Source organism: Glycine max, chromosome 9, assembly GCF_000004515.6.
Source record: "Glycine max cultivar Williams 82 chromosome 9, Glycine_max_v4.0, whole genome shotgun sequence".
Taxonomy (NCBI): Eukaryota; Viridiplantae; Streptophyta; class Magnoliopsida; order Fabales; family Fabaceae; genus Glycine; species Glycine max.
Window position 1 is genome coordinate 37693409 of NC_038245.2, and position 20598 is coordinate 37714006.

At 29.0% G+C, this 20598-nt stretch overlaps 1 protein-coding gene and 1 pseudogene across 4 annotated transcripts; both read right to left on the bottom strand.

Moving 5' to 3' along the window:
* Positions 1-4746: 4746 nt before the first annotated feature.
* LOC100796468 (uncharacterized) lies at positions 4747-10785 on the bottom strand (annotated as a pseudogene).
* Positions 10786-11791: 1006 nt separating this feature from the next.
* LOC100792618 (probable fructokinase-7) lies at positions 11792-16209 on the bottom strand. Of its 4 annotated transcripts, XM_006587300.4 has the most exons (8): positions 15808-15948; positions 14992-15450; positions 14489-14697; positions 14004-14216; positions 13723-13920; positions 13417-13557; positions 12965-13081; positions 11792-12065 (listed from the first exon to the last, which is right to left on the bottom strand). In XM_006587300.4, exons 2-8 carry the CDS (start codon positions 14993-14995, stop codon positions 11928-11930), a joined length of 1020 nt encoding a protein of 339 aa, XP_006587363.1. In that variant the 5' UTR covers positions 14996-15450; positions 15808-15948; the 3' UTR covers positions 11792-11927. The 4 variants fall into 4 exon arrangements, with proteins under 4 accessions (XP_006587363.1, XP_003534023.1, XP_014617666.1 ...); XM_003533975.5 differs by lacking the exon at positions 14992-15450 and having other exon boundaries at positions 15808-16209; XM_014762180.3 differs by lacking the exons at positions 14992-15450; positions 15808-15948 and adding an exon at positions 15631-15790.
* Positions 16210-20598: the final 4389 nt, after the last annotated feature.

Genomic DNA, 20598 nt, shown 5'->3' on the forward strand with positions numbered 1-20598 from the left:
GAGAAGAAGAAGTTGCAGCATATGCGTCAATGGTAGCCATCCACCATTAGAAAACGAAGTGAGTACCAAAGACTCTCCAAAATTAGTTTCCCACATAAAAACGGTGCCGACGACCGACCATTACATCCACCCCTTAATAGACAACCAATACTCCACAAATCATAATTCATTTAAATTAAAAAAAATCTTAATGAAAGGAAAATTTTATCAAACACAATTACATAAATAATAACAACGAAGGATCGATCACACAAGTAAAAATATCTTAAGACTATTAAAAAATATTTAACTGTTTTACACAAGATTCGAAGCAAAGAATCAAAACATTCAATATTTCTTAAATTTAACTATCTAAAAAAATTGGACCATCATATACAAATTTATTTACTTGATCACGGAAGTCTACACCTGTAATTCCATCACCTCATTTTGATGTAACATGTGCTAGAGACATTTAATATACAACAAACGTTTTGAATATCAACTACCTAATAAAAATCATGTTTCGAATATTTAATATTTACATTAATATATATAGCTGTGTTTATTTCTTCACTATTTTTTGAGATAATTTTGTTCAAAATATTAGTAAACACTAAAAATAAGTGTCTTTTCTTAATTTAAACCGTAATTTATCATGTTAGACTAATTAAATAGATTTTCAAATTCAAAACAATCATTTTCTTTCTAAAACTATATTCAAAATTAAGACTAATGCACGTAAATTTTAAAAAAAAAGTAATACAAAATATTTTTATATTCTGATTAAAATATATCCTTATTTGATACTTATTTTTTAAATTTTTTAGCATCTATTCGTATTTAATAGAGATGAGAAATGATAAGTAAAAAAAGAGATGATAAGAATCACACAATTATAATTGATTGAAATAATTATTAAATGAAGGTAAAAGTAGAAAACATTTATCACACCTTAATTCAGGGAGTTTTTTTTTGTTTCCAAAATAACTTGATTGATTATTTTTAGTTGGATTTTGTATCATAGTTGCACTTTTTTACTGGGCTTGAGTTTGAGAGTTGTCTAAGATATTCCGAGTTCATTTTCAATAAAACTAAATGTTTAAAATCTGAGCTTTTTGCCTTTTTTTTTTTCCAATTTTCTTTCTTTAAATCATCATATTAATTAAACAATATTTTGAAGGTGTCTTAAAATAGTTAGATATCGAGGTTTTTTTTGTTGAAGCCATATTTGCTGAAATAATGATTCATAATATATAAAGCATAGTTTTTTGTTTACATAAAATTTTAAGGAAAGAGAAACTTATTTGAAAGTCAAGAAGACATCTAAAATAACTCAAAAAACTTGTAATATGCAGGATTTACGTACCAAGAATATATAGGTAAATGTCAAAATCAAAAAAGTTTTTGGTTGGCACAATTTTTTTTCAACAGTGTACTGTTCGATGTTATCTAATTTACCGAACCCTCGTTGATTACAAGTGTTCTGTATACACACGATAACACACAGGACATAAATGCTTACATCGCTTTTTGAACACAAAGGATAGGATAGAAAGTAGAGAATATATCACATTTGGCTCTTACCTCATGGAAGTTTGAGATTGTAAGGTACGTAGAGCAACCCTACAGCTAAGGTTTTCTCTTTTAATTTTATAATAAGGTGATTATTTTGCATGGAGACATGAACTTTAATGCCACCTTTTTCTTTTCTTTTTCTTTTTGCACAAAAGAGTGTTGAAAATGAAACCCGAGACAACGACTTTTTTCACTTATTTTTCTGTGAAAACTCAACTAACGAAAAAAAATCACATGAATGTTCTCGTCCAAGTTTCAAACGTTCAAAAACTTCGATCCAAAAGCTTGAGTTATATATATATATATATATAACCAAGTTTGATGTTGCTATCTATTACTTTTTTTTATAGTGGATAAGTAAGTGAAAACTTTTTTATTGAGAAGTGTGATAGTTGATGTTACCAGTAATTTTTAATGATTTTATTTATTTATTAATTCCTTAGGGCACGGTTGGTAAAATCCAATCAAATGTAAGATGTATTAGAATTTAGGCTTTTGTTGAATAAATTTTCACCACATAGGAATTGATAATATAAATTTAACTAAAAAAATTATTGAAATAAGTTGAAAAGAAAACTTATTAGCTAGAATGATAATTAATTTTATAAGAATAATAAATACGTTTCATAAACTCATTCAAGAGTCCCTTTTGATGAGTATGTTTATAATAATATACATATTTTGTGCTGTGCAAGAAAAAAAAATACACATTTTGTATTATTGGATCTTGTTAACCAGTTTTTGTTTAAATTTATAATAAATTTTTTTATTAGGAAGTACAGTAACATTGCATTAGAAATGACAAGACATGTGCTGCCGTGCTGGTAATAATTTTTCCATGAAAAATTTCTATATAATACTGGTTAGCATTTTCTTTTTCTTATTCTTATTTTTTTTCTTTTGGTTTTGGATCAACATGTACTTTAACTGTCGACAAAATAGATATGTAAAGAGAATTTTCTTTCATATATAAATTCTTCTGTTTCATCAAATATTTTCATTAATTAACATCAATGATACATACTACTACTAATAAACATGGTATGGCAGCTGAAGGCAAACGTGTTAGTGATTACGACTTCTGAAAGAAAATGAGCGGCAAATTCAAACACCAATACAATAAAAAGCTTAAGTAGTTAATACAGTGACATGTGGATTTAACAATGTCTCAGCAAAAATAGCGGAAACAGGGAAAGAGAGATTGAGATAGCTGTCTCCATTCTAATGATGTTTAGCTGTTAAGGATATGGCTTGCTGCATGTGGGTCTTTCATATATACAAATTATAATTCATCCACATATTTTAATACTTTTTTATTCATACATGTACATATAGGGAAATAGGAGTGGAAAAAAAAAGTGTATGAAAATGAATGTTTATTTATTTTTACATATTATTTTAAAAAACAACATAAAAACAATGTAATGAATTGAATACGCTTACAGATCTGTTTGTTTCTGTGTTTCCTTCTTCAACTATATATAGGGTTTGTGATTTCTTGGGTGCTCTAATTATAAATTTATACCTATTTTTAGAATCTGAACTGAAGTTTGCTGAGATGATATGAATAAATCATTCTATAATAATGAGTTATTGATTGCGAAAAAGGCTCACTTTGGAAAAGCCGACACCCTTTAATTAACGTTAAAAGGACAAAATAGAGTGCAATGGCTCTAACTTTTTTGTTTAGTGTGAATTAATGCAATTAAGTTTATAAGTACTGCTCTCAAATGGGGGATCTTTCCATACTTTATAGGGTAAAACAAAATTGAAAAAGCTCAAAGGCAAATCTTGCTCCGAATTAATTTCAACCTAGTTAAAAGCTGTTCAAATATTTTCTCTGAAAAGATAAACGGATCAACTATCTATTAACGACCTTAAGCAGCCTTGAAAGAAAAACGACAAAAGATTAGAATAGTTTTAGTCCTTTTATGAGATTCAATCTCGAATTTGTCTAACAAATGATAAGTAAGGGCAATGACCAACCAGTGGATCATTGTGTTATATGCATAAATGAGTGGAAGTATAGAGTAACCAAAAAGAAATAATAAACCCTACCTTATATTTTTTTTATCAGTCCTACCTTATATAAAGAAAAGTAAAAAGTAAATGTAATAAATATTTTAAAGGAAAAAGAGAATAAAATATAAGAGGATTGAATGTAAAAGTTAAAATACTACTTGAAGTAACATCTCACAAAATACTACAAATGGAAGTCATTAAAATAAACTTATTTATCAAATATTATCAATATGGTTCCTTTAAAAAAATCAATATGCTCAAACAATTTTTTTTTGCTAATCATAAAAGCAATAAGCTAGTTTAAAATACTTGCTAAAATACTCTAAATATAAAAACTATTAATAAATAATCAATGTGAGTTGAAACAAATGATTAAGAATTTGATATAAATTCTCGAATTTTTTATGGGTGTGAGAGTGAGATCAAATTCTCCTTAAGGCCACTTTCCTCACTTAGTGTGCCAACAACATTTAGTATTTGAAGGTACTTCCTTATTTTACCATTTTTTTTATATATGTACCACTTTTTTTTGTGAATGACAAAAAAAGAGAGGCCTAAAAGCCTCTAGGGAAACGAACATGAGCTACGTTAGCTCTAAGGGCGTTAATACTACACTGAGGAGGAAAGTCAAAAACTTGAAAGGGAATTAAAGCCATTATAGCTTGCTTTGCCAATACATCCGCTACCTGATTTGCTTCACGAAAAATATGATTGCAACATTCCCTTGATATGCATGCACTGCATGATTGATAGTACAAAATAAAAAATTGATAAATATATATTTTTATCAATTATTAATTTAATTGAAAATTGATTTGGATAATTGATACGATAATATCTCACTGTAATTTTGAGATTGATGGAAATCATACTTACAAGGAGCCGTGTAAATTTAGTGTCGTTTTTAATAACTGCTAAATATTAAGTAAAGTATCTTGAATGTTGTAGGTGCAGCTTAATTATCTTCATCTATAAAAGTTGGTTAATTGATAAGGAATTAAGGATATACTCATATCATATAATAAGAAAGTGAGTTTAAGTTTCGTTATTAATATAAGAACTTCATTACACAAATTATAGACACCCCATCTTATCTAAATTTTTTATACACACACAAAAAAGGTGCTGCTTATCATCCGGGTCACTGAGGTACAATAGAGGGACAAGCTACCAGACGATCATAATTGCAAGAAACAGAGTTAAGTAGAAATGAGTAAATTCTTCTGAGAAACGCAATTCAATCAGCAATTTGATGATGAAAACGGCTTGCCCCCACCATCTGCCAGAATTGAAGAGACCCATTTTGAGTACAATCGTGTTTTCATCTTCTTCCTGGATTCCTCGAAAAATTCCAATGACATTTACTTTGAAAAATGTCCACAATTTCAGTTTCGAGACAAAATGGGACCAATCTGAATACTCCCCGCATATTCGCTATGCAAGAGAATAGCCATTTTAATGCTTGATGTAATAAGTAGGGTAGAAGTCTGAATTTTAGACCAAACTTTTAAGTTTGTCATCTAAACTTACTTTAATAGGTTTGTGTGGTCACACCTAGATAGATAGAAAGTGTGTTGAAAGTCCCACATTGTGGATAATCACGAGAAAAATAAAATATGTTAAAATCTCACATCGAATAAATATAGTATCGAGATAAATTATATAAATAGGGAATAATCCTGACCTTACAAAATAATTTACTTTTTAATTTTTTAATTATTCAAATTAGTTTTTAAAAGTACAAACATAGCCATTAAATTTATCTTTTTCATTTGGCTACTTCATTATACATTTATCTTTTGTTCTTATCAATCAAATATGATATGATATTTTATACCATTTTTCTTATTTTTTACCGTTATAATAGTTCTGACTTGATACATGTTATATATGCGAGTATATCAAATGAGAATAGTTCTCATTTAAGAATGCAAATTTTTTAAATTTGAGTCATTCAACTATACATGAATTATAAGATTAAAAGTTATTAAATAGTCACATAACAACTATAAAAATTCATATATATGTATTTTTTCTTTTAATCCTAACTATTCAAATGATAAAGTTTAAGATCTAAAAGTGTATTGTTTTCATTTTTCGTAAGGAGAACTTTTCTAATTTTATATATAGGCATACCTATTGAAAATGGTTTTTATGTAAGAATGAGAAAAATAAATATTAATTTACAAGGTTCAACTTAGTTAATAAATTTATTAAAAAAAACTTAATTAATAAATAGTTGAGTTCTTTAAGTATGTTGGGGATAATGGGATATCTTTGGTGGAAAAAATGAGCGAGAGGGAAGGTGAATAGCTGCAAGAATATCTCATAACTCTGCTTGAATGTCGCAATACTCCAAGAATTTTGAGAAAGGTGAACTAAATTCACTTTGGTTATTTCAAACAACTAAACCGCGAGCTGTTTTTTGGAGGGTATGATTGACTGCACCATTCGAATTATATTTAAACCATTGAATGATTGATAGAAGCTTTACCATGGGCTAAATGATTTATTTGTAACATTACTAGCCTTAGGTTGATTGACTTCTTAAGAAACCGATGTTCGCTAATCTTTTTTAAGTTTTACTTCTCTCATTTTTATCTTTATTGCACAAAAGAACAATCTAAACAAACAAACCCAAATACTTTAAAGTATGTCCACACAATGAATTCCCCTCATGCTTGGTTCAAGATTTCTATCAAAATCAAGTTTATTAGTGTTGGTTCAAGAAATGTGAGTGTGGACTTAAAAGGAAAATTTTGAAAATTTAGGAACCAAATACAATAACAAAATTTTAGAGGACTAAAACGAATATGGGTCAATATTTATTTGTGCACCAAAATCATATTTAACCATTTTTTATCGATTATATTCATAAGTAGAAATTTGGTACAACTTGAATGGGTGTGGTTAAATCACACGTAAAACCCAAATGTTGAAAGGAAATGAACGGATCGGATCCCCCCCTTGAAAAAATATAACTTTTTTTCAAGTTTTCTTCGGAAGCTTTTGAACCAAACACGCACTGCACCTTCTAGAGATGTCTGTGAAGCAAAGGCAGTTGTTTCGTTTAATCAGAAGATTATCATAACATTTGTCAAGAACGAGCGAAAAAAGAGGGCGCGGGTCAATCATCAGTTCAAAACAAAGAAATTAAAATTGAGGTTTCAGCTTGCATACTCAGTAAGTCAGAAGGACGAATCCACCTTGATGAATTTATCTGTTCTTCCATGAAAATATCCTATCCACAAGTTTGTACAAGCAGTCTAGCACAAATAAATCATCAGCTCAGTCATTCTGTGTCAACTGTCAACAAACTGTTACAGAAATTGAGGGGAATTGAAGCTGGAACAGTTTGTTATTACCTTGTGCAGACCCTAATGACTTCTCAGCCAAAAATGTATTTAGTGCAGTAACGTATTACCATAGTACTCTCAGGTTCTTCCATCTGCATTAAAGCTGGAACCATGTCAGGAGTTGAAGACCTAGTTTTGGGCACTGCACCAATCCCTTTTCCTCTTCGAAAGTTAACTTTCTTTTTGTTTCTTCCTTCTCCTTCACTAGGAGGCTGCAGTTTATGCTCATTGGTCACTGGAACTTTCTGACCATTATTTTGGTATGGAACATTCCCAGCCGTTCCTCCATTTGATTCCCTTGTGCTGGAAACAGTGGAGCCATCTTGGATTGCACTATCCTGAGAAGAACTTGATCTCCCATCCTAGCATAATTCACATGCAAGGTTTTAACATTCACCATAAAAATATGAATGATTCATGGGACAAGTACCACGTATAGGACAGAAACAAATGATGCAAGATTATCTACATGTGTAGTCATTAGTCAACAATAAGCTGGAAAGAAAAATATTTTTAGTGGAGAAGTCATGCAACCAGTTCACATTCTCTTGTATATGACAACCCATTTGATGATAAAATCACTACAAAAGTTTTCTGGCAGTGATAAACCGTTATAAAAAACTGTAATGTAAGGACTAAATGTCTAAAACTTATAGTTTTCTTGTATCGAGACTAAAACTTAAAATAAGGATAACTATAGTATAGGGACAAAGTGAATAATTTAAACTAGGTTAAAATATGTTTTTCATTTTTAAAAATATTGAAAAGTTTAAAATTCATTCCTGTAAAAATTTTGATATGTTTTTTGTCTTTATAAAATTGAAATTTATTATTTTTTTGCTTGAAATTAGACTTGGACGAATCCAAAAACCTAAGTGTCATTTTTTAAAATTTAAATTATAAAAAACAATTTTTGAAGGTTAAAAACCGCCAAATATTGTAGTAAAAAGAAATAAAATTGTAGTATTTTTTTTTTTTGCAAAATACCCATTTCTCCTGAACCCATAACAGTCACCTCCCTTTCTTCCGTCGTGCCATCACTTGCACCATCTCCTCCACCGCGTGCCACTACCTGCACCAGCCAAACACCACCATAAAATCTGGTGGCGTTGGGGTCGGCAGCAAAGAGGGTGGCTCATGTGGGTAGTGGTGTGCAGTAGAAGAGGTGGAATAGGTGGTGGCGAGACGCAGAGGAGATGAGTAGGGTGGTGGTTGGTTGCGCGTTCGGAGTTGCAGTGGTTGGTCGCGAATGGTGAGGGGGTGATTTTTGGGTGCAGGTTGGTGACAACTCACATGTCTAATTTTTAGTTGACACACATTAGACACTTAGGCTCGGATTCATCCAAGCCTAATTTCAGCCAAAAAAACAACACATTTCAATTTTATGAGGGTGAAAAATATACAGAAAATTTTGCAAGGACGCATTCTGAATTTTTCGATATTTATAGAGACGAAAAATATATTTTAACTTTTAAAATATTGTTAAATCAATTTTGTTGGATCTGTAATGACTTTGATGTACCTTCTATTTTAATGGTTTGAACAGTACCTTCTATTTTATATGTATTCATGATTTTGATCTTGGAGGTAGGTTTGATAAGACTGAGAATAGACATCCTCATAAGACAGATGCAGACCAGTAAGTATAAAGAAGGTACCTCAGGTCAACTACCAATGTAAAATTCCTTAGGCTATCAGTTACATAATGCCATAGCAGTTAAAAGCTATTGACCATATAGATCTGAGAATGAGGAGTGTCATAAGAATAACATACACTATGAAGACTAGTTGAACATCGATTCGGATTCATAGCTTCCAATCGTCTTTTTAATTCCTCTAGCCTAGACAACTGAGAGTTATTGCTCTCTTTGACCTATAAAAGAATGTTACCATCAAAACACAAGATGAAAATGCAGAATATTATGATTCTGTTTGGATAAATTTTTCCATAAACACTTATTGCAAAAGAAAATAAGGGAAAAAAATGAAACAAGCTTAGTCTATATGATAAAATCAGCTTCTGCATATGTTAAAATCAACTTTCTGAAGAAGCTAAATGAGAAAAGCTTCTCTAAAAGACTGGTTTTAACTTAAGCATAAGTTAATTTTACCTCATGGGAGAAGCTTATTTCATTTAACCTTCTATTTTCTTCTCCTATAAGTACTTAGAAGCTTATCCAAACGGGGCTTATATGTCATTAAGTCTTTGTTTAACAATCTATTTACCAGTTTGCTTAACTCTTCACATAACTTCTACTTTATGGCCTCTTCTTCTTGCACTGCTTTTGATGCTGATTCCCACACCTGCAACACATGCAGTCAACATATACTATAATGGAAAAGGTATTTAATGAAGCTTATCAATGCTTTTGATGATCAATTCTCAACTTTTCCATTAAATTTCCTAGGGCTTAAACCTCTTATCTAAATCATAAGTCATCCATGCTGATTTAAATTTGTAAAATTTATAATTTAAAAATAAGATACCAAGGAGATCAACCGAAAAAGTAAATAATAACTTTATCAAAAAAAAAGTAAAGAAGAACCAATTAATGCATATGCATATGTTGTTGAGACAAAGAATGGTTAAAAAATCTTTATTTTTAATATGCATTTGGTTCAACTTATTTTGAGTAAATAATCACACTTACTTTGGCTTCCTAAGAGAGTTTTTGAAAAGCAAGCTATTATTAAAAAAGTTGTTCCAAACATGTTATTGATCAAGAAAAGGGGAAAACTAGTTAGGTATAAGTAAAAATGTCTTTTGTTTACCATGTAAACTCTCATTTTATCCATAAATCTGTTAATATCTGTTGTTTTAGTCCTTGACCTTGACTTTGCAAAATGGCATTCACTATAGTCTTTTTTTATGCAAAAATAACAGAGGAATATGAAGTGAAAAAAAGACTAAAATGAATGACTTTGTGAAGTCAAGAACTGAAGTGAGAATTTTGTTATGACAAGGACTAAAGTGATACACTCATAGAATTTTAGAGACTAGAATGAGGGTTTATTCTTTATTTACCATTAACAAATGCATTTAGAAACAAGAACAAGTGCACACACTTGTTGAGGTTACATGTTAAAAAACTCAAGTTATTTCCAATTTATGTGATTAAATGAGTTTTCGAGTAAAAATTCATCCAACCCATTTTTCTAATCCCTGATTCTTATTCAGAATGATGAATGCACTGCTGAGGCAACAATTCTGCATTTCTATTAGTCATACTAACTTAAAAGTAAAATAACATTTAAGAAAATCATCCAAGCTATTTACAAGCAGCACAATACTCTGTTAACATTTCTTTGTCCAGCCTCTTTGTTGATCTCATTGTAACCTCAAGAACTAATGTCACGCAGCAAAACGGGAGTTACACAGACATACCATACTACAAGTCACCTATACCTCAAAAATATAGATATCATTAAAGCAGCAGGAAAAAAAGTTTAACATTAGCACATTGAAGTAACATACCTTCCGTGCCTGTTCTTCATTTATCTTTGTCATACGAATTTTCTCGGTTGATGCCTCTATCTTCTCTCTCATATGTTCCAGCGCTTAAAGTAAGCATGGCATATAAAAATGAAGCAAAGTCATTTCACATTTCACTAATTACAACTAGGAGCAGCTCTTAATTTATGCAATGACATGTGAAAACCTGCTTTCTTTGGTCCAGATGTAAGCTTCATCTCCAATCCAAGATTTGCAAGCTCACGCTCCAAATCATGAATTTTAGTATAGTTTTCTTGAATGTACCTAAAAATATTTTAAAAAATGAAGGAAAAAAAGAAGAAGAAGATATTCAGTGATACAAAACAAAGGCCTCTTTAAACACAGAATATAGTTCATTTTCCCTTTTTCAAATACTACATCTGCTTAATGTCTTAGGTCATGTTTGGTTTCCGTCCAACTTGCTGTGCATGAATTCTGTGACCAAATACAATGGTCCACGCAAACTGAACACAAAAGGAAGGGTGAAGATGTTTTTGTAAACTTCAAAACGACGGGTTTGAACCCATTTTTTCTGAATCGGATCCACCAACAAGCCCTCTCTTCCACCACCAACACAACCTCAATATTTTCTTTCTTTCTTTCTTAATTTTCTTTCTAAATTTCTAATTCCTATTTTTTATCCCAAAAGTATATTTACTTATTATTGATTTTTCTAAACATAACATGTTTATTATTTATTAATATGAAAAAGTTTAATAACTTTATGCTTAATTGTCTTGAAAAAAATATGTATTCCTATTTGTAAAAATGAGAAACCTTTATTCTCATTAATTTATAAATTAGCATTTTCAATAATATATTATTCTTCAAATATATTTTTATTCTTTTCTTATTAAATATAGAAAAAAATTATTTTCACTTCTAGTAATATACCAAAAGTTACTTTATTTTTTTAACATATACAATTTTTTCTATTTTTGGATTATTTTTCAAATATTTCTTTTATCTTTTTTTTTTGAAGGATTTCTATTATCGTTTTCCTTCTAGTTACACGAATATAGATGCATACAATTCTTAAATTTCAGTATGCAAAATTTTATTACTTCTTGCCTTTAAAGTGCTATGTATAATACTGGATTTCCTCTTGTCAATATAGACTTAAAGTTACACTGTTAAAATATTAAGTCAAGATCCTGATGAGGTTTTAATCTATATGTTCATTGAATGTTTTCAAAAATAAATGTTAGTAACATTTTTTTAAGCCTCTCTTTGCCATAGACTCTTTTATTGAGTGAAATTCATGTGAGTTTCACTATATATGTAAGTTTCATTCACTATTATTATATGAGAAACTTGAGAGCAAAAGAAAACTTGTGAGCTCAGCTGTTACACATCCCAAAACTTGAGAGCAAAGGAAAACTTGAATTTATATAAGAAAATTACATAGCCAAAAATTTTAATTAAAAAAGGAAAAAAGAATACAGCATCACCTAAGCTATAGCTTAACAACAAATTATAACAAAAATCTGTCAATACTTTTAAATTACAGCTGCTTCTAGTAAGAATTGCAAGATAGCTTCCTTTGTAGGTAGTGCAGGAATTGCACCTCTCTGAGTTACAGTGAGGGCACCACATACATTGGCAAAATATAAAGCCTTTCGAAGACGTTTCTCATCCTGCCAACCAAAAATAAATGCATAAATTCCTATGCAAGAATGATGATAAAAGTATACATATATATAAGTGTGTGTATATAGTTAATTGACTGATCATATTGTTCCAATTCAAGAAACATGGTCTAAAAACAAAAACTATAATATTTTGCAAGGACAAAGAACTAAAATTGCTATATTTGCAGAGATATAAAATATGTTGATAATAGCAAGGACCAAAACCTGTGTGACAAACATTGCAGAGATAAAAAAAAAAGTCAAAATTAGAGACTAAAACATTTGTAGGGACCTTGAACATATTAAATATTTAAACTTTTTTTTTTTTCAAATCTTGCACGGTGCACCTAAACACTATGCCACTTAATTATGAATAAACATCTGGTTTAACGTAAGTAAATCTTCCACCATTGTAAGACTTCTATTTCTATCTAGCACACTTCACCTAAAGAGTATGGCACTAAATAATAAACAAACGTGTGGTTTAAGGACTTCCACCAGAATTCATGTTGCAGCATAAAACATTCTTGAACTGAAGTAATAGAAATCCTGAATAGCAATTAGCAGGAAATAATAATCCAATTCCATTTGCAACTGCTGATTCTCAATAAATAAATGTGATAAAAGTATCTCCAACTTCAGCTTCTTTATTCCTTAGTTATTTCCTTCATCAATTGATTCCAAAAGTAAAAGGATAAAGGACTCTGTCCTAGAACACTTTAGGAAATAAATGGACAACTGGACTGCACAATTATATAGCTTACAAAGTCAACATAAACGGAAATTAAGCCCACAAAGAGCAATATCAGAACATTGCTCCATAAATTTTTATTGTACTGTATGAGATACAGATGGAGCCAGGACAATTTAATCTAAAACCAGAACAAGTCAAAATTAAAAAATACCTGAAAAATAGTTTGGTCAGAAGCTATGCAGTGTAAAATCCCACTAACAAATGCATCGCCAGCTCCAGTTGTGTCTACAGGTTTAACTTTAACACCTGAAACCCTGCCTTTAAATGCCTGCATAGAAATTTTGGCAATCACAATTAGCGTAACAATGATTCACAAGGCACAAAAAAGAAGACATGGGTAAGTCCTAAAAAGAAAACTTCATATTAGTTTTCACTAGCTACTTGTAGTCATTAAGTGTATTGGTATTCATACTCACAAGTCACAACAATTAATTCAGCCCATAACTTATTAGTGTAAGGGACATATGATATTTGTTCATAACTGTACGTACATACAAGCACAGTAGCACACACACACCCACAAAACAAACCAAAGACGAAAAGAGAAATTGTGATTCCAATGAGATGGGTGACATCATAGTCAAATGGTTATGGTAAGCATACCTTGGTGTAATATCTGCAACCCTGTGAACCTTCAGTAACGATTAAAAGCTTGAGATTTGGGTGAAAAAGTTTCTTCAAAACTACATTATCATCATAGGGATCATCACCACCAGTCAAAAATGTAATCTCATCCTCACTTATCTGTACATACATAGGAAGATACCATGTCAGCACTATTAAGGAAAATAGAAAGGAATAACAGGATTCTTATTTTCAAAATTAAACAATATAGTAGAGTAAATTTAAATGGATTAGTCTAGTAGTATTAGAAGATCATTAAGAATATCTTGGTCACATATGTTATACCTTTATGACATCAGCTTGATCCCATATATCCATTATGCCTTTCCGAGCGGCGTCTGCAGAAGGCCATAGAGCCAATCTCAAATTTGGATCATATGATAGAATGCAACCAGAGTTTTTGGCAATGCTCATAGCAGCAAGGTGAGCTGACTTGCATGGCTCATCAATCAAGCTGATGGAGCCATAATGGAATATTCTAGCCTGAAAATAATATGAATATCCTGACTTAGACCAAAGATCTTGGGGGAGACATTTCATAAAATACAAACAGATATTCAAAACACCTTCTTTAGGAGATCTTTATCAAGTTCTGACTCTTGAAGGAGCATATCAGCGCTTGGATTGCGGAAAAACAAGAACTCACGTTCGCCATCCGCTCTAAGTGTAACAAAAGCTAATGCAGTTCTTGCATTAGAGTCAAACCGCATGCCAGAAGTCTCAACATTGTTCTGCTTTAAAATGTCAGCCAACATGTACCCAAATTCATCTGCTCCAACCTAATAAACAGATGACAATGACTTAAGATGTGATTTTCTATACTAGTAGTTCAAGCAAGCATTTTCTTTCCTCCTTTTTTTTCCTTCCAAGAACAGGTGTACAGGAAGAAGGTTTTTCATAACTATTTAGTTTCAAACATAGCATATTACAAATATGTATAAATATTCAGATTTGGCCAAATCATCCAGGACTATGTGCAGATAGATAGTAACAAGAAAGTGAAGAAATCATATAAGCAACAAGACCAATGAACATTGATTGAAAACTACACCTTGCCTATGAAAGCAGATGAACTTCCTAGTCTAGAGATACCAACAGCCACATTGGCAGGAGCACCACCAGGAGCTTTCTTGAAAGCGGGTGCTTCAGCCAGTGACACTCCTCCCACCATTGGAACAAAGTCTATTAACATTTCCCCGAAGCAAACAACCACTGAACTTGTTTCCTTGCAATCTTCTTTTGTGAGATCATTGGATTGACCTGCACGCAAGCAGTATCTTCAGACCAACATGAGCCATGGTTTGTCATAACTTTTCATTAGTAACAAAGTGATTTCAGACTTAAGAGAAAAAAAGTAAAAAAATTGAACACTTCAAGAACTAGAATAATCAACTCAGATGTGTTCTGCTATGTCATGTGCCCTTCCACTCCCATTACCAAAATTCACAAAGACTCAGAACAGATTGTATTTTGAATTTGAATACCACTTGTAAACAGATAGCAAACATGACTTTCAATTCTATTATTAATTCAAATTATGTACTTTCAAAGTACCCATTTAATCTCCCAATATATGCCCTGGACTGAATCACACAGATCCCATGCATACATGACATAAGAAATCTCTTCACCCCAAGGTTTTAAAAAGCGGTCTGTGACCGTGCTTTTCAGCCGCAAAGTTAAGGTCATTGGGCTCTCTGTGACAGCATCGTGACTGCAATTGCAGCCGCATCAGTTGCATTTTTCTACAATTGCCATTTTCTGCAATATCAAGGATTGTGGCAAAAACTACGGCTCTTCGCAACAGCATAGTGACCACAATTCCAGCTGCATTAGCCGCATCTATCTAGAATTTTCCGCAATACCAAGTAACACGATGAAACTGTGACGAGAATCGAAATTTAAAACCTTGCTTCATCCCAAATACAATAAACTGCAGCATAGAACCCCCCATACAAATGCTAACATCAGCAGTGATTACCAGAAAGACCACATCATCATGATTTCGTACCTCTGCATGGAAATCACACCCCAGAGGGGTCATTTCTCATTCACAAAACATGCACAATTGCACACACATTGACAAAAGATAAACAGTCCAATCAGCAGAACAAAACATTCACACCGACACACTCAACAAAGATCTCTCTATTTTGATTCAGTCCAACAAATCTCAAAAAGAGCAAAACCCACCATCCATAAAACCTCAAAAAATCAATCTTTATCTTAAAATTCTAGCTCCAACCCATATAAATAAACAAATAAATAATAACAATAATAATCATAATAGTTACAATTCAAGAACATAAAAAACAAAAAATGTGGGCAAGGGAAGAGAGAGAGAGAGAGAGAGAAGAAAGGTGACAAAACCTGATGATGAGGTGGGGTGAGCCATTTATGAATGATGATGTAATGAAGGTGTGAGATTTTGGTAGCAAGAAGAAAACAGAGGCTATTAAGTATTAACTAATAACTATGTTGTTGTGCTACAAAGAGAGAGGGAAAAAAAACACGAAAGCAGTGAGAAAAGTAGATGAGAAGAAGGAGAGAAATTGGTTGGTGTTTATAACAAGTGATATGGGTTCAAAAAGGAAGTCAATTCAACAACAATCAACGCCCATAGGACCCAGATTTTCACTTTCTCCAATATTTGTTCTCCAACCAGTTGCCAGAACAAAACTTTTCATCATCATCATAGTGTTTTCAACTTTTTTTTTCCCCTTCTTTTCCCGCAAATGTTATACCAGGGGCATGACGTTTTGATACAATTCATGTAGACAATTTATAGAATAGAATTGATAAATTGTGAATTTTTCTTTTGTACCATAATAATAATAATATTAATACGAAGTTGAATTCGAATTTTAGACCTCAGGTAGGTTTTAAGTTGTCGTAAAAAATGGTTTAAGTGGAAAATTATAAATGATCCCTTTTTCTGAAATTATTTATACAATTTGTATGTAAACATTAAAATTTGTACATATATCAGTATTATATGCCCGCTGCTGCAAGAAATTCAATAAATATAACGCTATAGCATATATAGGGGAGAATTCAGAAGAAAAAAATAAACAAAAAAGCGCACATATAGGGGAGTTATATAGCAAGAAAACTTTTTTTTATTAATAATAAAACAAATGTTAATTATTAGATCTTATTATTAATATTTAATATTAAAATATATATAAGTTATTGAGAATTTTAAAACATCTGGACATATAATATTGAAATTTGATTGTCTATTTATAATTATATAACTCAATTTTATTTTTCTTACTTTCGTATCAAAATATATAGTTCTTTCCATCTATATATGTACGGCTTACAAAGAAAGACTTGAATATAATATTTTAAAATAATATATAAACTGTTTTCCGCAAAATATTATTTTTACAAGTCTTACAAAGTATTGGGTTGTAAGAATTTCATTGGAGAGACATACATTACAAAAGTTGTGTCATTTATAGAATAATTTATTCGACAATTTATATAGCAATATTTTTATTATTTTTTGTCATCACCTATCCTATTTTTCTCTGGCTCTCTCTAATCATTGTAAATTTTATTCATTGAGAAATTGAAGGACTACAAATGATAACATTTATTTATTTTTTATGAGGTTACATTTCGTGCCGTTGTCTCTTTCAGAAAAAGCATAAATGTATATATGTTTGACAAATAGTAGGAAGCTCGTGATATAAAGTGGAGCGGTGGAAAATTATCAATTGACACTCTCTCTCTCTCACTTTTTTTTTTTTCTTTTCAAAATTATAGATAGCATCAAATTAATATCATTATTGTAACTTTATCAAAATATATTAACTCAAATACTAACTTTTTTTTTATCAAAATATAGAATCTTTTTTATCGAAGTTTATTTTTAGAGAAACTTTTTTAAAAATATCTCTCAATTGGTTTATGGTTTTTATCTTAATTTAATAGATTTTCATGATATCCAAACAATAAATGCATTCAAAATTGTTATCAATAAATCATTTATTAAAGTTTTCGTAATAATCAAACAAAACAAATTTTTTTGCTCAGCTATAATCAAACAAAATATGTATCAAACCTACTAGAGTTTAGGTGATATGCAAGAAATATAAAGTTCTGATTATTCTCTCAATGTCGTTGTTATAACAAAAATACATCTAAAATAATTATTATCAATAACTTATTTTGTTATTTATAATTTTAAATTTAATATATTTTTACGATAATCAAATAAAAAAATTTTCCAAAAATAATTATAATATATACTACTAGGGCCTAGATATTGAAAAACATGCACTTCTTAATCCTTAATGAACATTTTTTTTTGAAAGAAAATCCTTAATTAACATATATGACCAATAAGTAAAATTAAATCTGATAAAATAATTTAAAGCGCTGATATAGTAAAAAAATACATTGTTATTAAATTATCGATTGTGATATATAATAAATTTATTAACTTTTATTATAATTATTTTAAAAATCATACTCATCATAAATTTTTATTAGTTTATAGTATAAATTTTTATCTTAACATGAAAATTTAAATCATTAATTTTAATTAAAATATAGGATAGAATTAAAAAAAATGAATCCTAAAAGTTGGCCATACAGCCACCGTCAAAGTTAAGAACCTAGGATTATTCATTTCCGCACATAGATTCATGCATATTAGTAGATTCCAAGAATTAAAATAATTGGATGTGGACTCCACTCACATGCACAAAATAATTTAAGCGTCTACTGTATATACACACACTAGAGTGTATGATCTGTGGTAAATATTATTTATGAATGAATATTTTTATAAAATATTTTAAACATATAACCATTTTTTTAATTTTATATTAAAAATTATTTATAATTAAGTTTTTATTTATTTTAATTATGAATTAAAAGTATAATTCGTTTAATTATTATTTATTGTGAAGAGAAACTCATGCCAACTTATACTAAAAGAATGCTCATTTCATTTATGTTCTCTTTGCTTACAAATTTTTCATTCATAATTATTATCTTGCTCATCAACTATATGTATTTTAAAATACTTGAAAATATACTCTCTTGTTTTTACTAAAATATGATATTAAAATTATTTATTCTTTTTGGTACTTAAAATAATTAATTAATAAATTACATATCAGAATTAACAAATTGTCATATCACTACTAATTAGATTTTAATTATTTTAAACTTAATAGTCTTTGTTATATGAAAATTAAATCAAGCTTAATTTAGACCGTGTAACTTGTTGTATACTACATTTCTCTTGTTTTTAAATTCTTTAATTTTTTATTTAAATAAAATATTTTAATTTGCTACTTACTATCAATCAAAATACAAATTAATATATTAAGATTTTTTAATTAACTATTCTGTCAAATATCTTTCATTTTTAAATTATTTTAGTTAACACATTTTTTAGATAAATTTTGTTAACACACAATCATAGTCAAAACTACAATAAATGAAAATATCTAGTAATTATTATAATTATTTTAATTATGTGTTAACTAATATAATTATCACGCAATCAATTCAATTTATACGTTTTTAGTGCGGCCAGTTTTCTTCTTTTTTTTTTTTTTGTTACAAGGCAATCAATTTAAAATGCATATATTTTTAGATCCAATCTCATTTCAATAAATGAGTTTAAAGAATATTATTATCATTCAATGAACTTAAATATGACAATATATAACTTTTTAAAATTCATTTGTCATTATTTTATGATAGGAATTAAATTAAATTTTAGTAATAATAATTTTTTGGGTACAAATTCTAATCATATTAATTTATACGTAATATATAAATTTCATAGAAAATAAAAAATATTAAAATGTGTTATACACTTCAATAAAAATCCTTGCTGGGAAAAATTTATATTATATGATATCCAATTATTTAATGTATTATAATTATTTTTTGGGTACAAATTCTAAGCAAATTAAAAAAGCCTTGCTTGTTGAAATTTTCTGTTTTGCACTTCAATAAAAAAAAAAAGTCGTCCTCAGCAGTATCATACAAAAGTATAATTTTCATTAAAAAAAAAAAGCCTAAAAATGCTATTAATAAAGTACAAAAATGAGATTATTTTGATATCATAAAAATAATTAATATTTGAATATTATTTTTAAATGCTTAAAATCAACCATAAAAAAATATCATCAAAATTACTACATCTAATTATACTAATTCCAACCTTTAAAAAAAATTCCAAGCTCCGCCACAGCCTGCCTACCGCTTTTCCTAATTCCACCAAGTGACCATGTAAAAAATTTATCATATAATAATCATAGTGCATACTACAATAAATGAAAACACCAAGTTTCAGTAAAATAAAATATCAATTTAGCAATTATATTAATTACGTGATAATTAATATAATTATCATGTAATAAATTAAATTCATACTTTTTAAGCGCAATAAATTTTATTTTATTACAACACAATCAATTTAAAATGTATACATGTTTAGATTCAATCACATTGCAATTAAATGAGTTTGAATAATATTATTATTATTCAACAAACTTAAATATGATTATATATATAAAAAATAACAAAAAAATATAATCAATATTCACTAATTTTAGTCAAATTATAATTTAATTAACTTAAAAAGTGAGAAAAATAATACAAAATTAAAACTAACTCATTAAAACGTATATTTTAATAGTTTATTAATAACATTATAATAGGAAAAAATTATATTTTACCACTTCAATAACAGGAAAAAAAACAATTATATTTGATCCAAATTATCATAAAATCAGATTATTATTATTAGTAACATAATGCCCAAGTTATCATATTTATTTTCAAAATAAATTACTTTACCATCTTTTAAGAGAAAATAAATTACCTTAAGAATTAACATTCACTTTAATCACGTTTAAAAATAGTAATGTAGCGGGCATTAAGTAAATTAATTGTAATAATTACAGAATAAATGAATATTTCGATCAAATTAATTTATTTTGAGAATTTTAAATATATATATATATATATATATTTATTTAAAATAATTTATTTTATAGAACTCCCTAAGAAATTCATATGTCAATTTTCATTTTTGAAAATACTTTCGTATGTATATAGTATATATTATTATTACTATTATTATTACTATGAAGTGAGTGAATCATTGTTATATATCAATTATTT

What these genes read in the sequence shown, in the direction of transcription:
- LOC100792618 (XM_003533975.5), bottom strand. Translation starts at nt 15,832, where the DNA reads ATGGCTCACCCCACCTCATCATCAG. An exon ending in CATCTGCTTTCATAGGCAAG is followed by an intron (nt 14,217 to 14,488) that starts GTGTAGTTTTCA and finishes TCTGTTTATTAG; the next exon opens with GTTGGAGCAGATGAATTTGG. An exon ending in ATCAAGCTGATGTCATAAAG is followed by an intron (nt 13,558 to 13,722) that starts GTATAACATATG and finishes ATGTATGTACAG; the next exon opens with ATAAGTGAGGATGAGATTAC.